The 14,951-nt window shown below is 46.3% G+C and overlaps 1 protein-coding gene across 4 annotated transcripts in view; it reads right to left on the bottom strand.

The window, feature by feature from the left end:
* The window catches only part of COP1 (COP1 E3 ubiquitin ligase), a 129,847-nt gene extending 121,359 nt beyond the window's left edge, over positions 1-8,488 (bottom strand). For 2 of the 4 annotated variants that reach the window (XR_012043363.1, XM_072867326.1), the window contains exons 1-2: positions 7,974-8,488; positions 478-537 (exon numbers count right to left, since the gene is read on the bottom strand). Coding sequence is in view for 2 of the 4 variants with exons in the window: in XM_072867326.1 (XP_072723427.1) it covers positions 478-537; positions 7,974-8,314 (401 nt within the window). In the remaining 2 variants the exon portion in view is untranslated. The remainder of the gene's footprint in view (positions 1-477; positions 538-7,973) is intronic. The other 2 variants (XM_072867327.1, XM_072867328.1) reach the window with 2 other exon arrangements.
* Between the last annotated feature and the right edge of the window lie 6,463 nt (positions 8,489-14,951).

Below are 14,951 nucleotides of genomic sequence, written 5' to 3'. Positions count from 1 at the left end.
ATATCCTCTCTTTAAAAGTTTAAGAGAATTGCAATAGACAACGTGCAAGCCACTTCAAACCGTATACGGTCTTGCACAAAGGCAAGGAGGACCTCCCAACACCAACACTCACTCCCATGACCTCTACAGAGGTGGGACCCACTGCTTCAGGTGGTAACAGACACCTTCCATTTCCAATAGAGATAAGTTGACCAATTATTCTGACTCTGGGTACTGGATGCTACCAGCAGTTTATGACCATTTTATTTCTTTACAGAGGAAATATGGTGGCACAACATTTTTTGTTTTAAACACTAAGATGACTTTTTTAATTTAACTGGTACCCATCTTTTAAAATTTTATTTCAACCTCTTTCTTCAGTGCAGGGACAGAAGACAGAAAAGTAACAAAAACTCAGAAGGAAAGGGTTTCACAGCAACATCAGTCCTCACACGCTGTAAGAGACAGACATTTTGCGCAATACAAAAAAAATCTTACCAGAAGCTGTGTCCACATTTCGTCATGTAGGCTTCTTCAATCATATCAAAACAGATGGGGCTGAAAACAAAACAAAAACAACAACAAAAAAATCAAAGATGTATTTTTATGCTAAAAAGGAAGGAAAGTATTATTAATTCAAAGCAACCACCTAATCACACTTAGGTAATATTTTCTATTTGTAAAACAAAAGAGGACACACAAGTGCAACAGCAGCCAGGCAGTATAAAGATCAAAAGGGCAATCAACAGTCCTTTGAACTCAGAATGATACTGCAAGTTTGCTACAGTTAGAAACCAGGTAAGTGTTCAGTCTTGAAGCTTTCAACAGTTGCAAACCACCCAAAGCCAGAGTACCTTCAACAAGCAAGGCTGCAGAAGAGCGTCCTAACCATCTGCACTCGGTCTCAAAGACAAAATAAAAAACCTGTTTTTTACATGAACAGACATGAGGTATTTATAAATGACACCAAAATTAGTTTATCCTTCCTTTTTTCAGCCAATAGCTATCTATAATTTTAAAAAAATGATGCAAAGAGGCAGAGGAGAACAGAAATAGTAATGATGTCATGAGAACAAGAATTAATAAGCAGGAGGAGAAAAAAGGTACCAACAAGGGGGTGTGCCTGCAGAGCACTGCCAGGGAGCAGGCTGGCTGCTGAAGAGCACGATGAAAGTACGGTGCAACAGAAAGAGGGAACCAACAGTCAAGCACGGTGTTACAGTCAAAGGAGAAGACAGGAAAGGTAGAATATAGGACTGTTCATAAGGAAGACAAAGGAATGCAAATGGAAACAAGGGCTTTAGTTTTTTCCAAGACTAGTCAGTGACCAAAGCACAGCCTGCTCTCTGGGAGGGATCACCAAGGACCAAGCAGGGAGCTGAAAAGAAGGATATGCAAGCAAGTAGTGCTCCACAGGAACCTGAGCAAGACAAGAGACACAGGAGTTCAGTGAGATGGGTAGTGGAAGAAATCTGTCTCACCATCAAGTGGCTGTGACATGTTTGAAAGGAAAATGAAACACAAATGAAAGCAGAGGAGAGATGCATCTTATTTCCAGTGACTCCTACAGCTGCTATCCCCAATAGCTGGTAAGATATCCTGTCACATACATACTTATCTTCAGGTCTTGGCCAGCTATCCAGTGAGATGCTGTGGACAGCAACATCAGTTCTGCATGTAACATGTATTAGCTGTGTCACAAGCTTCACCTTGCTTTCAAGACCTTACAGAGATCCAAATGCTCTCCTGTCACTCCCTCAAGTCCACACCAATCTCAGTTCAGAGATGTTTTCACCAGCATTTGTTTTCTTCAGAATCAGCCTCCCTCCAACCTTCTGCCAACAAGGCAGTTCCCACAGAATGAGCAGTTAATAAACTGTTAACCACTTTTGAAAAGCACAAATCTTTTTGAATCCAAGATCAAAAACCCAGATCTTAGACTGAAATAAGCAATGCTTGGCTGAGCAGGGGAGGGGAGCACCTCAATTTCTCCCTTTGTTAGCACTCCACAGAAGTCACTCCCCCTTTGTCATCCATTTTATAGGATACTAACATTTGTTACCCCATTAGGCATTTAAAAATAGGAAGGAGGAAACACCTCTTAAATAAGCACTTATTTTTTAAGCACATAGAGGGGAAGCTGTGGCTCCTGCCAATGCAATCCCCCTCCAAATGACCAAACTGGAAAACATGGATGCCTTGAAAAGTTTGTCCAACCTCACATACAAACCAGGTTGTCTTAAATATTGCACCAAATTGTCTGTATAAACACAACATAAAGGCAAATGAATCAAACCAGAATGCTACTCTCTGAACCAACTGTGCCACCTCAAAAGAAGCCTCCAAAATAATTAACATGGACCTGTCCCTCTTCCACCCTGGCAGACACCTCTCTGCACATCATTTGTCTTGAGTAGCACCAACTTCAGGAGTTCAAGCCACTGCTTCCAAGTTAGAAGTTATTTAGTTTCAAGGCACTGTTTAGTCAGAATAAATTATGACCAAACTTAGCCAACAAGGGTGGATTAATAAGAGGAGAGTTAAGCATCTTTGTATTCTATTAGCTGGCCTTCAAAAAAAGAAAGTCAAAGACTTATGGTTATATGAGTGTCTGAGGCTGGTTTCTTCCCACTGGTGATAAACAGCTTAACTTCTTCGCCTTCTTCTAGTCATGCTGTATAACACAGTCCCACTCTCTGTATTGTGCTAAAAACTGCTATTCTCCACAGGGCCAGATGTGTCTTTTCCAGCACGCTCCTAATGCCCTACATCCAAAAAGTGCAGCAATCAACAAGGCTGTAATGCTCCTCTGTCTGCAATAGGACACCACAAATTAGAGCTAAAAAGATTACCTCCTAACACATCAGTCACCCAAGACCATTGCTCCCAAACTTATTCTTCTTCACACCAGTTTCACTGGAGAAACAACAGAGCCAAAATAGTTGAGAAAAAAAGCAATCAGAGCCAGCAGATGCAGCCATTCAGTGCCAGGGTCATCGTTAACAGAGCCTGAAGTTTCCATTAAGAACTGTTTCCCCTGAAATGCTCACTGATTTACAAGTGGAAACAAGATTGATGTCTTTTAATACTTACTGAAGCCAAGCTGGCTGTAACACATGAAAGTTGCCATGCACCAGTTGTTTTAAGTTAATCTAACACAGAGCGAAGGTTAAGAAAGTAGTGGAGTGATGGCGACTTGAGACATACTATGGCTTGTAGTATACACTGAAATTGAGAAGCACAGGTATGGTGAAATCAAGGCTTCTCTGCATGAGATAGCTCTTATTCTCTATTTGTCTTAAGCAGCAGAGCCAGGTGAAAAGGATGCAAATTACTTCAGCAAGCCAAAAATGTCACTGTTCTTTACCAGATATTGATGACTTATTTACCAAACAGGTTTTTATCCAGCACTGCAAAGGTTTGCCATTCTTTCTCTATGAGGTAGACCTCAAATATTTTTAAATCATTTTAACCAAGTTCATGCCTCTAAGTTTTGCCAGCTGTTTTCAAGGCACCTCTCAATAGTGTTACTGTCACCCTGCTGCTACCTGAACACCTGGCTGAAGTGGTCACTACAGAATTTAAACACATTTCAAGTTTCCTTCTGCTCCACAGCAAACAAGATCCATTATAGTTTCTCCCTCCTATTCTGCTCCTCTCTGGTCTAAACAGAGAGCAGGACTTGCTGCAGGCTTTGTCCTTCACATGGAAGGTGGCCAGGTTAAAGATCACTGCCATTACTATCTACTCAATATGAAGCTCCAATATAACAATAAATTATAAAACCATAATTGTATATGGTATGTAAACAGCTCACTATGTTTTTAGTTTGTGACCTCCAGGGTCAATCTGCAGCATTCCTTACTAAAGGGCTTTGCCAAATCACAAACGTGAACAACTACACTCAGCCCATGCCTGGCATTAACAGGCAGCCACCTGAAGAACTGTTTTTAAAAACCCATGAACCTGCAAGTCCATCCTTCAACGTGGCACACAGCCCTTCTCTCACCTGAGTTTATTGGTTGTACCTCTCCAGGTCAGTATGCAACATCCCCTCTTCCATACATTCTGATTTATGCCAGAGCTCAGAAACAAGCACTGGTATGAAACAGCCACTGAAGAGACAGCCTGTAGTAAGATCCCCTCCATCCAGGGAGCAAAGCAGATAGTAAGTGGTTTTAAAGAGGTTTAGTCAACCACTAATTGGGAATGTTAATGTAAGGCCTGGGAAAACTGTAAGCAATTACACTGCTGGACAGGAGAAAGTCCTCTGATGAGAGGATTCCCTCTCAGGTACTCCCCGGGCAACTGGGAAGAGGCTGCAGGAGTAGCACAAACTCTACCTTTAAATTCTTTATCAATTAATATATTTTTTAATATCTTTATCAATGATCTGGACAAAGGGATCGAGTGCACCCTCAGTAAGTTTGCAGATGACACTAAGTTGTGCAGGAGTGTTGATCTGCTTGAGGGTAGGAAGGCTGTACAGAGGGACCTGGACAGGCTGGATTGATGGGCTGGGGCCAATTGTATGGGGTTCAACAAGGCTAAGTGCAAGGTCCTGCACTTGGGTCACAACAACCCCATGCAATGCTACAAGCTTGGGGAAGAGTGGCTGGAAAGCTGCCCAGCAGAGAAGGACCTGGGAGTGTTGGTTGACAGGCACCTGAATATGAGCTAGCAGTGTGCCCAGGTGGCCAAGAAAACCAATGGCATCCTGGCTTGTATCAAAAATAGTGTGGCCAGCAGGACTAGGGAAGTGATCGTGCCCCTGTACTCAGCACTGGTGAGGCCGCACCTCAAATACTGTGTTCAGTTTTGGGCCCCTCACTACGAGAGAGACATTGAGGTGCTCAAGCATGTCCAGAGAAGGGCAACAAAGCTGGTGAAGGGTCTAGAGCACAAGTCTGATGAGGAGCAGCTGAGGGAACTGGGGTTGTTTAGCCTGGAGAAAAGGAGACTGAGGGGAGACCTTATCGCTCTCTACAACTGCCTGTAAGGAGGTTGTAGAGAGGTGGGGGTCAGTCTCTTCTCCCAGGTAACAAGTGATAGGACAAGAGGAAATGGCCTCAAGTTGCGCCAGGGGAGGTTTAGACTGGATATTAGGAAATTTGATTTCACTGAAAGGGTTATCAAACATTGGAACAGGCTGCCCAGGGAAGTGGTTGAGTCGCCATCCCTGGAAGTATTTAAAAGACATTTGGATGAGGTGCTTAGGGACATGGTATAGTGGTGGTCTTGGTAGCGTTAGGTTTATGGTTGGACTCAATCTGAAAGGCCTTTTCCAACCTATATGATTCTGTGAAATTCTACATCCTGCACCAAGAGAAACAAAAAGTTTCCTCTTTTATTATAAAGTTGTCCAGTAAGTCAGACCTATCTGCTTTCCTGACTAGAGTTATACATTTCCAGGCAGAAGCTGATACTTACCACAAATGGTACACACTTGCAAACTCCTGAGAGTACACTTGCTGAACATTTCACAATCCAGACTAGCAATGTATGCCAATGTTTACATTAAGGCCTAGGCCTCACATTGCTGAGATAGCACTTTCAGAAGACAGGCAGAGAGGTTGCACACATTAACGCTATTTACAGGATTTCCACTTGCACCTTGATGTTTGAAACTCACCCAAACTTCTTTACTCCTTCCCACCTTCAGTCTGGTACAGGCAGAATGTACCACTGAGTTTACAGCTGTAGCTACCTGCTAGCAACTCACAGCCCATGTTCAGAAAAATTATCAAATGTTCCCTGCAGCTGGCAGCATCTTGAAAGTGTCCTTATGGAAAAAAAGGCATATGGAAAACTTCTGCTTCTCAGACTGAAATATCTAAAGCTTGTTTAAATCAGTTATTTAACCTGCACACGCACACACCTGTCTTCTTGGACATTGCTCAAAGTTCCAGAGTTGCCCAGTTGAGTTTATTTCTGTACTACACAACTGTATTGCTAACTCAAAAAAAGAAGAATACTATAACTTGAAGCTAGTGTTAATATAAGCAAGAACAAATCCTACAGCCCACAGAAATACACAGCAGTAAAGAACTCAGGTCAGTTAACTATAATTATTGCCTGCTCTTAAAGCTTCTGATCTGCACTTCAATATGCCCAATGTAGCTCTTGTAAATACCAAGAAAAGGGGGACAAGAAAAGGCATTTTGCCCTGATTACTACTCAGTTGATTTTTTTCCTCTCACTTGTTCAGCCAGCAGCACTCCTGAATGAGGAGAAAACAGCTAATTACATGTTATCCTTGAAGCGTGCACGGTACTTACCTGCAGAAAAAAAGAACCAAGAAACTCAGCTTTTTGAACACTCTTAAAATACTTCAACTGGCCTACAAACTTGTTATGGGTGTAATTTCCCTTCAAACACTCTCATTTCTATGACAGACAACAAAACGGGAAATGACAGCTGACTAGAAAAGGACAGGCAGCAATGGTTGCAGACCACTACTGCCAGAGTATAACTGCAGAGGGAACAGAGGGGCACGGGCATTCGCAATCAAGTTACCTCCACGACCAACAGCAACACAGCCATCTCCCACACCAAGTGCCCTTAAATTCACCTAACATGCCCTAGAGCCTTCAGCCAGAGCAGGACATCAGCTGATTACAGCTGTGCTCTCATCCCAATTCTGCTACTGAGCAAAAAACTACTTACAGTAATAAGCAGTCATTTTTTATTATTACTTATTACTAGTAAGAAGTAGTTACTGTTTTTTCTGCCACTAACTTTTTAGCAGCTTCAGGTTCTCACTTCAGTAGCAAGAATATTTCCTATCTACTCTGCTAGACAGTTTACGAAGCTGTAGAATCAAGTCTACAGGTTTTTGAGACAATGCCTGTCCTGTGGAGATGCCAAACATCCAACCCTCACCTGTAAACCAGAGTTGTCAAAGTCATCTTGGAAGCTGTGCCCGCTTTCTGTTCCTCTGGGTTTTTTTACTGTTTCTTTCCGATACCTGACTTTCCTACTACAACTCAAGCTTCTTTCCAGTATCTCCTCACTGTTTGTCTCTCAGATGCAAACACTTACCCCTACTTTCTGTTCTCACATTTTAGTACATCCAACCAGTTACAAAAGTCAAACCTATTCCTTATGTTAGGTTTGAAACCCATTAGCAATGGGCTTGCTTTAAAACTGCAAATTACCAACAGTTCTCAAACGACACATTGCTGTGGGCCTTGGTCTACCACTTCTGCTGAAAGTGTATTTCCAGCTACAAGCTACAGCTTTGGATGAACATTAGAAGGACAGCATCTGAACAGCTTCAAGAAAAATCTTTATCCCATCATTGCCAAAATTTCCCACTCATATGGTTTTCGGTGCCAGACTGACACAAACCTTATTGCTGTTTCAAACTAGCCAACCTTTCCCAGCAAGGGAGGTAAACCCACACCAGCTTTGCTGGATCTGTCAACCACCACAAGACTCCTCAGATCCCCATCTGAAGGAGCACAAAATCCTCTGCTGGCTCCTCTTCCAGAGGTCTGAATAGGGCAGCACAAGGGATCTAGAGGAGCTATCGCACCCACCGGAGACCAGAGCCCCTCCGGCCCCTGCCGAGGCTACACCCCCCAGGAAAACAGGACATTTGCTTGCAATGTCAACACGTTATGAGGAAACACCTCGGGTTGTGGGTCCTTTCCGATAAGCTGGGCTGCTCCAGAGTGTACCCAAGGAGGAACCTGCAAGGAATAACCTGAATTTGCTTAAAAACAGAGAGGGTGAAAGCAATGCTGCTACACAGGGCCAAGAAGAAAACAGATAGCCACAAAGGGGGGAAAAACCCCCAAGGCCATAATCCCTCGAGTACCATTAGTCGTACAGACGCCTCTTCCCCCTCAGAGAGCCCCTGAGGTGCCGCTGCCGGCTGCTCCGTCCTCCCGCCGGTATTTTACACCCCCCGGGCTTTCCGCCGGCATGGCGGCGCCCCAGCTTCCCTCAGCGGGGTAGCGGGTGCCGCTATCGCGATATATCGCACTCACCAGACGAAGTCATTGCTCTTGTCCTCGTAGGAGTTGATGAGCCCGTTGCAGAGCGGGGTGAGCAGCGGCCTCTTCCTGCTGCCACCGCCCGCGCCACTACCGCCGCCTCCCGCGGAGGAGCCGCCGCCGGGCCGCGCCGCCGCCGCCAACCGGGCCAGCCCCGCGCCCGAGCCCGACACGGCGGCCGCCACCAGCACAGGCCGCGCCGCCGCGCCGCCTGAGGAGGACGAGCCCGGCGCCATGGCCGCCGAAGAGGAGGAGGAGGAGGAGGAAGAGGAGGAGGCCGGGGTGGCGGCGGGCGGCGCGGCGGGGTGCGGCGGCGGCGGGCGGCTGCCCGACATGCCGAGGCCGGGCCGAGCGGGGCCGACGGCGGAGCGGCCTCAGCGCATCCCCGCGCGCGCGCGGCGCCGCAGGAACAATAAAGTTCGTTCAAAGAAGGGGAGGGGGGAAAGAAAGAAAGGAAGAAAAAAAAAAAAAAAACACGCCCGCCCGCGCGTCCCCGGCCCGGCGCTTGTTCAAGCTTTATTGACAGGCGGACAGCGCGCCGCGCATGCGCGGCCTGGGGCGGGGCCAGGCTCCCCTCGGGGCGGGGCCGCGGGTCCCCGGCCCCGCCTCCCCTCAGCGCCGCGGGCCCTGCCCTCCTCGGCCCCCGTGGGCTGCGCGCGGCGCCTCAGTCTGGGACCCCGAGGTGCCGCCGAGCGCAGGGGAGCGACCGCGCCGGGAGGCCTGGCAGCAGGTTAGGGGCCGTGTGACAGGGAGCTGGGTGGGGCGGGGGCTGTGGGCCAGGAGCCTGCCTGCCGCGGTGAAGGCCGCCCGGGGCAAACCCGGCTCTTGCTGTAAGCAAGGAGTCATTCCCCCCGACACCACATCTCCATCGGAGAGTGCGACAGCGCTGAGGAGGAAGGCTGCCACGCTCTCCGTCAGGGACCACCCGACCCCTCAGCGCCACAGAGGGGGTCCCATGAAGGGGCAGGACTCATCCGTGTCTCACAGGGTGCCCTCAGCTGCAGTTACCACCTTAGGTGAATGCCCCGAAGACCAGCTCTATGCCTGCTGAGCCTTACCCGGAGTACCGCACGTTGTCCAGCCCCACAGAATGGCATCCAATAATGAGTTAACAAGTTTTTGCTGGACTTGAGCCGGCTGCCTTTGCTGCCTGGGCAGGTGGGAATCCCACTGTGCAGGCCTACGGGGTGTTCCCGTTTCCCTACAGTAGCCCATGGTTTTACAGAAGCAAGGGCAGACTGTTTCCTGCATAAGTTAATGAATGAAGTATTGATGAATGATGCCCTAAAGATGTTTTGGGTGTTAAGGGAAATGTCGTCCCCAGACCCAGACTTTTGCAAGCCAAACTGAAGGGTTCATGAAACACAGCACTTGCCAACTTCTCAGCTTGACCAGAAGTACTGCAGAGACATACCTGTTGTTTCCTTTCATTTCTCTTCCAACAACCTATGGACATGTATTGCCTACTTTCTGTTGAGTAACTGTATTGTCTGCAGTCATCTTTACCTGTCCAGGGTTAAAGAGGCAGCTGGAGAAACTCTAGGGCATTCCCTGAGGACGGTAATCCTAAACCCAGGTACAGGAAAACGCCCAAAGAAATCAGCTCTGCAGCACTCCTCCCAGTACAGACAGCAGAGTGAGCCTTCAGTGGGCTGTAAAACCAGTATGAGAGCTGGTAAAACTGGTCTGAGAGAAAAAAAGGTGGCTTCAGGTAGGCAGTGTTGGTCAGGAGACCTCTCTGGTATGCAGCAGGGTGGCAGGGACGCTGGATCACAAATGTCCTAAAGGGAGCACAGCTCTTGCTTTACTCCGGAGATGCTGCTGCTGCATGTGGAGAGCTGTGGAGTGCTCCTCCTGACTTCCCCTCTCAACTGGTTTTGAATACCATTGGGTATTTGCCTCTGTGTATTTACCCCTAATGTTGAAAAAAAAAACCCCAAGACAGCCAACAAAACCCAAACTGTCTCTCTGAGGAATGTTAGTGTGTAAATGTGGATCGGTGCAAGCCAGGAAATTCAAAGGCAGCTTCTCTTTGAGATCCAGGTCTTACCTTTACAAACTGTCATTTGCCATTATAGTCACTCCCATGATTTAACTCTTTGTTGCTGTTATTAAAAAGTTCTCTTTTTATAGTTTTTGGGGTTCTTTTTGGTGTTTTGTTTTGGTTTTCTTTTTTAGCCATTGTGTTCCCCTGCTTTCTGTAAATAGCCTTCTCACTGGCAGGTCTCAGGACTAACTCCATAAAGACATTTAAACACATCAATTCCCCCTGATTACAGTGGGAGCAAAAGAGAAGTGCCTAAATACCTTTCTTTGAACCTGACTGTTGATGTCTCTATGCATTGTATTTCCTTTTGCTAAGAGAAAGGAAAGCATAATTTCCTTGTCTTCCAGAGGGACCAAAAGCTTTATGGATGAGTGTCTGCAATTGACTTTTAGGTTTCCAAGGAAGAACAAAGTGGTAGTAAGCAGTAGTATTGGCGATGGCACATCTACATGCTTCATGCGTACTGGAATACTGGCTGATCCTTGAAAAGTCTTGCTATTCTTTGGTGCCATTACTGACTGTGCTCCAGGGAGGAAAAATGACACAGGTAAAAGCTATTAAAGATCAAATATATGCCACCCTATGCCTATATGTAGCTGGCCTTCACAACAACACCTCTACCCACAGGCCTGGCAGTGAGTGTGGCACCCAGCACCTTCCGCACTGAAGGACTGACTCCCTAATACCTGAGCTTTAGGATATCATTACAAGCTCTTGGAGGCCCTTGAAGCAAAGACCTTCTCTTCACTGTCCTGATGAATACTGAATAGCCTCTGGCTTCTGGAGCCATTTCTTTCCTGGTGTTACTTTGTATTACCAGTTCAAAGATCAATGTATGCAGCCTAAGGGAAGATTAGGTGCTACTTCCTGGAGATACCTGTGCATTGTACCAGGATAAAGGACATTGGTAAAGTCTCCTGGTTTTAAAACTTCACTGCAGCTGGAGCAGTGGTGCATCAGTTACCTTCGAGTCCCTATGAGCACAAAATGAGCTCTAAGAATTAATTTGCTACAGTCCAAGTATCGACAATGCTGTTATTATAGTCGGTGGCAGGGATACAAGAGTGAAACATGATAGATCAGCTGTAAGAGGTTTTTCTCTGTCTCCTCCAGCCAGCAGCGTGCCAGATGCTTGCACCACCTTGGGACTGGGATCCTGTATTGAAGCACAACTCGTGCTGAGTTCAGGACAGAGGGGAGAGTCCTGGCATGGGGACACCTGCATCCTCGTGTAGCACACTCTTCCTAGGGTCCTGTTCAGGTTCAAACCTGCCCCCAAAGGATTGCTTGTGTTTCCTTGCTTAACCTGTGTATTACCCTTGTACCTCCTCTTAAAGGAGATATTATGCATCTCTGCCTTCGAAGGTGTGTGGAGCACAGCAAGCCAAGCACCTCCTACCCAGCCGGTAAACACAACCCGTTCCTGACTGGCCTGAAACTTAGGCTGAAAACAAATCAGTTACTCTGGGATAAGTTGTCTCCAGCTATAGCCCTTAGTGATTACTTTATACAATGAAACTGGTATTTCTGACAGATGTACATTTTGGAAGACTGGCTGTAGGAACCTGCTCTTACTTTTCTGTATTTTCCAGCCTCTGAAGCTGCTCACTGACCGTGTCCCAAACACCGAAGATATGTTCTGATCCTGTGCAAGGAGGGATAATGCACTAACCCTGACATTAAAGGAAGGAGCAGACAGTCTGTAGTACTGTCTAGAGATGAATGAACCTTAATAGCAATATAGGTTCTGCTCCTCTGGGTACATAAATCCTCCTTATTATAAGCCCTGAGTTTGTGACTTTTATGACTGCAGCTCCATTTACCTGTGCAACAGGCAGTTGCAGCTGTGATGCCCAGTGGTAGCACAGCCGCAGAAATCATTACGGATGCTCTGCATGGATCACCATGCAGGGAGACTGCGACTTCTTTCACGCAGAGCGACGTGTGGGACAGATGTTTGGGGGAAGTGACAGTCACCTCCTGGGCTCTGCTCCTGACTGGTGGTGACTCATTAGGAAAATTACTTCTGCTTCCATTTCTGAGCCTGTTGCTGCCACCTAATTTCCACTGGGTCCGTTAGTCCATTCAGGAGCAAAGCAACCCCTGCTAGGAACTGCCACCCTAGCTTGGGAATTGCTGCTCCAGAGGTCATTAGAGAGCTTTATTAATAATCATTGGATTAACCTCCCAGCTAGCCAGTGACAGAGATGCCATTTCTCCCATTTTATAGCTGAGAAAAATGAAGCGTAGACAGATTCATCACGTGGTTACAGAGTCAATGGGAGCTCTTAATGCTCCATAAATCTGAAAACAGGGCTGTCAGCAACTTCTCCTAAAGCTAACCTGCAGCAAAGTTATCCAGGACACCCAGTTCCTACCCATCAGGTACACTCCCTCCCCAGTTTACTGGGAGAAACCTGGACACATCTCTCCAAATTTCAATTCATGCAGACAGACACAGAGAGATGTGAGGATCTGGAAGGCATGGCCAGAAGGCAGTGGTGCCTGAGGAAGAGAGCTCAGCACTCCCTGCCCACAGCAGACATGTCCTCTGCAGGGCAGTGGTACCCACTTGGTGCCTGCACAGGGGAGAGCCCCCCAGGAAGGGGCACGATGCACTTAATGACCGTGTTTTGGCAGGGGGGTAGGAACGAATTGCTCTTATAGCAATTCAGGTATGCATTTGGTCATCACCTGAAACTTGACTATGAAAGAATATTTAGTTGTTAAAACATACGATTTAGGTTACCTCAGGCTGCTTAGGATATGAGTACAGCAGGAACTATGGGGGACCTGGTTGGTTGCTTGTTTTTTTCTCTTTAGTTTCTTTTCTAGTTCAATAGTGCAGAAGCAAGTAGTGCTGGGAGGGAGGATGCTTAGCGACATCTGTTATAGTTAGGATTATACACTGTTATTAAAAAAAGGATTTTTTCAATGCTTTATAATGACACCTTTGCCTCTCCCAGATAGAATTTTATGCATCAGCCTCAGCCTAACTCCAAATTGGTGAAGAGATTTTGAGCAAAAGTGGTTTAACCATTTTCAGAAATGAAGAATCAGCAAAATAAAATATTAACATTTACTGCTGTGTTTAAAAAGCTCTGATTCTTTAAAGCAAAAAACCCCAAACAACTGGGAGAAGTGTCATCTTTACGCTGCAAACTACATTATTCAGGTCTTCTGAAGAGGCATTTGACTCGATTGAACTAAAATGAGGTTAAAATCATTTGGTGATTCTTCTGTAGTACTGAAATACTGTCTCCAAAGTTTCCAGGGGCTACAGAGACCCGAAGAGAAATGCACATACAACTGCTGTTTCAATGTGTGTGCGCTGAAGCAAAGCTACAGAGGAGCCTGACTTCATTTCTGACCTACACAAGCAGAAATACCTGATTCACTGCTCAGAATTATGAAATTCCCTTTACAGGGGAAAAAAAAAGATACCATCTTGTTATTAAACTCCGCACTTTAATGCATGTGCCTGGGGGTAGAGTGAAGCTTCCCTTATGGCACGTCCTTTTGCTCTGAGTCTTTGACCTTGTATTCAAAGAGTGGGCTTTCTAGGCAAATATTAACTAAGTCCTCCACCTGGCGTAAGCAGGGCTAGAGACAGTTTCTCTATCACACAGTCTTGGCCCACCCTCGGTTTGTGTGACCCCAGGTCTGTCTCAGGACACTGCAGCACTGCCAAAGCTCTCTGTTACTCACGAAGTGCAGTGGTGAGGCTCAGCTGTTCCTTACTCGGCGTACCTGCTCTCAGGGACACCCCTCAAATCTGGCTAAACTCAGCCCCTGCTATCGCTCCCACTCTCGCCTAATATGCCATGCCTAAATACATCCATGATCAGATTAATTCCTTTTGTAACTGTACTAATCGTTTTAATAAAGATGAATTTAGCATCTGTCCAGGGTGATTTCTTTCCCACAAAATATGATTGACAATGATGTAGTTTATGTGCCCTTATAATATGGAACAGGTCTATTTAGTGGCTTGCAATTGGTTTTTTGAGCATTAGTATGTGCTGCTATCTCCTGTGAACTCCCTCCATTATGTTATGGATGGCAAAAGGCATCTGTCTTTAGTGTTGCCACCTGTTAGGATTTACTGCGTGGCTTGCAAGAGCTGATGTTTTCTTGTAGCCCTGGCTGCATAGATCTGGTATTTGCTTGAGCCACGTTGCTCTGCAGTGTTTTTAGGGAAGTGTGTGCCTGGCCTGTGTGGTTATAGGGGCAGACTAGAAAAAGTGACCTGTAAGATTTCAAAAAAATGGGAAGTGAAATACATATAGAGAAATCTATTTCAAATCTCAGTATTTTCAAGCCTGTCTAATGAATGTATTAGGGTTGACCAGCCTGAATATTTTCTAGTCCACTTTCATTCATTGGGGTTGATTCTCCTGGTGCAAACCAATGTATTTTGAAAAATTTACCCTTCTATGGAAGGCAGCTACCAATGAGGGCATTTCAGGGAGCGATCCACTGACCTACTGATGGTTTCCAGCCTGGGAAATTTCACGCTGCCCTATTGCCTCTGCCAGACACGAACTCTGCCTGCACAAGTGACCTTTTCCATCTAGCCTGTGTGCTGTTCTTCATTGCCCAAATCAAACCCGTGCTGGGCACAAGGAAGCATCTGGTGCATCTCCTCCTTCAAGTAGGAAGTAAAATGATGTCTCTGCTGGTTATCTGGTGAGAAAAATTATTCTAAGGATTTTGGAGTTGGCAAAGAAAAGTTTGGGATCCTATCTTGGGATCCCTGTTGCTGTCTGAACCAACCCAAGGATCCATACACGTCTGCCTGTGTTCGAGCTGCTCTCCCTGGCAGGTATGTACCACTCGTGCCCTCTGCTTGCTGCTTTGCCTGGCTAGAGTGGGCTCTGCTCTTCTGCATCACCTCTGTCACCTGCAGCCCAGGACGACCCACT

Source organism: Ciconia boyciana, chromosome 7, assembly GCF_034638445.1.
Source record: "Ciconia boyciana chromosome 7, ASM3463844v1, whole genome shotgun sequence".
NCBI classification, from domain to species: Eukaryota; Metazoa; Chordata; class Aves; order Ciconiiformes; family Ciconiidae; genus Ciconia; species Ciconia boyciana.
Note: the sequence above shows the minus strand (reverse complement) of the source record. Positions and strands in the feature narration are given on the sequence as shown.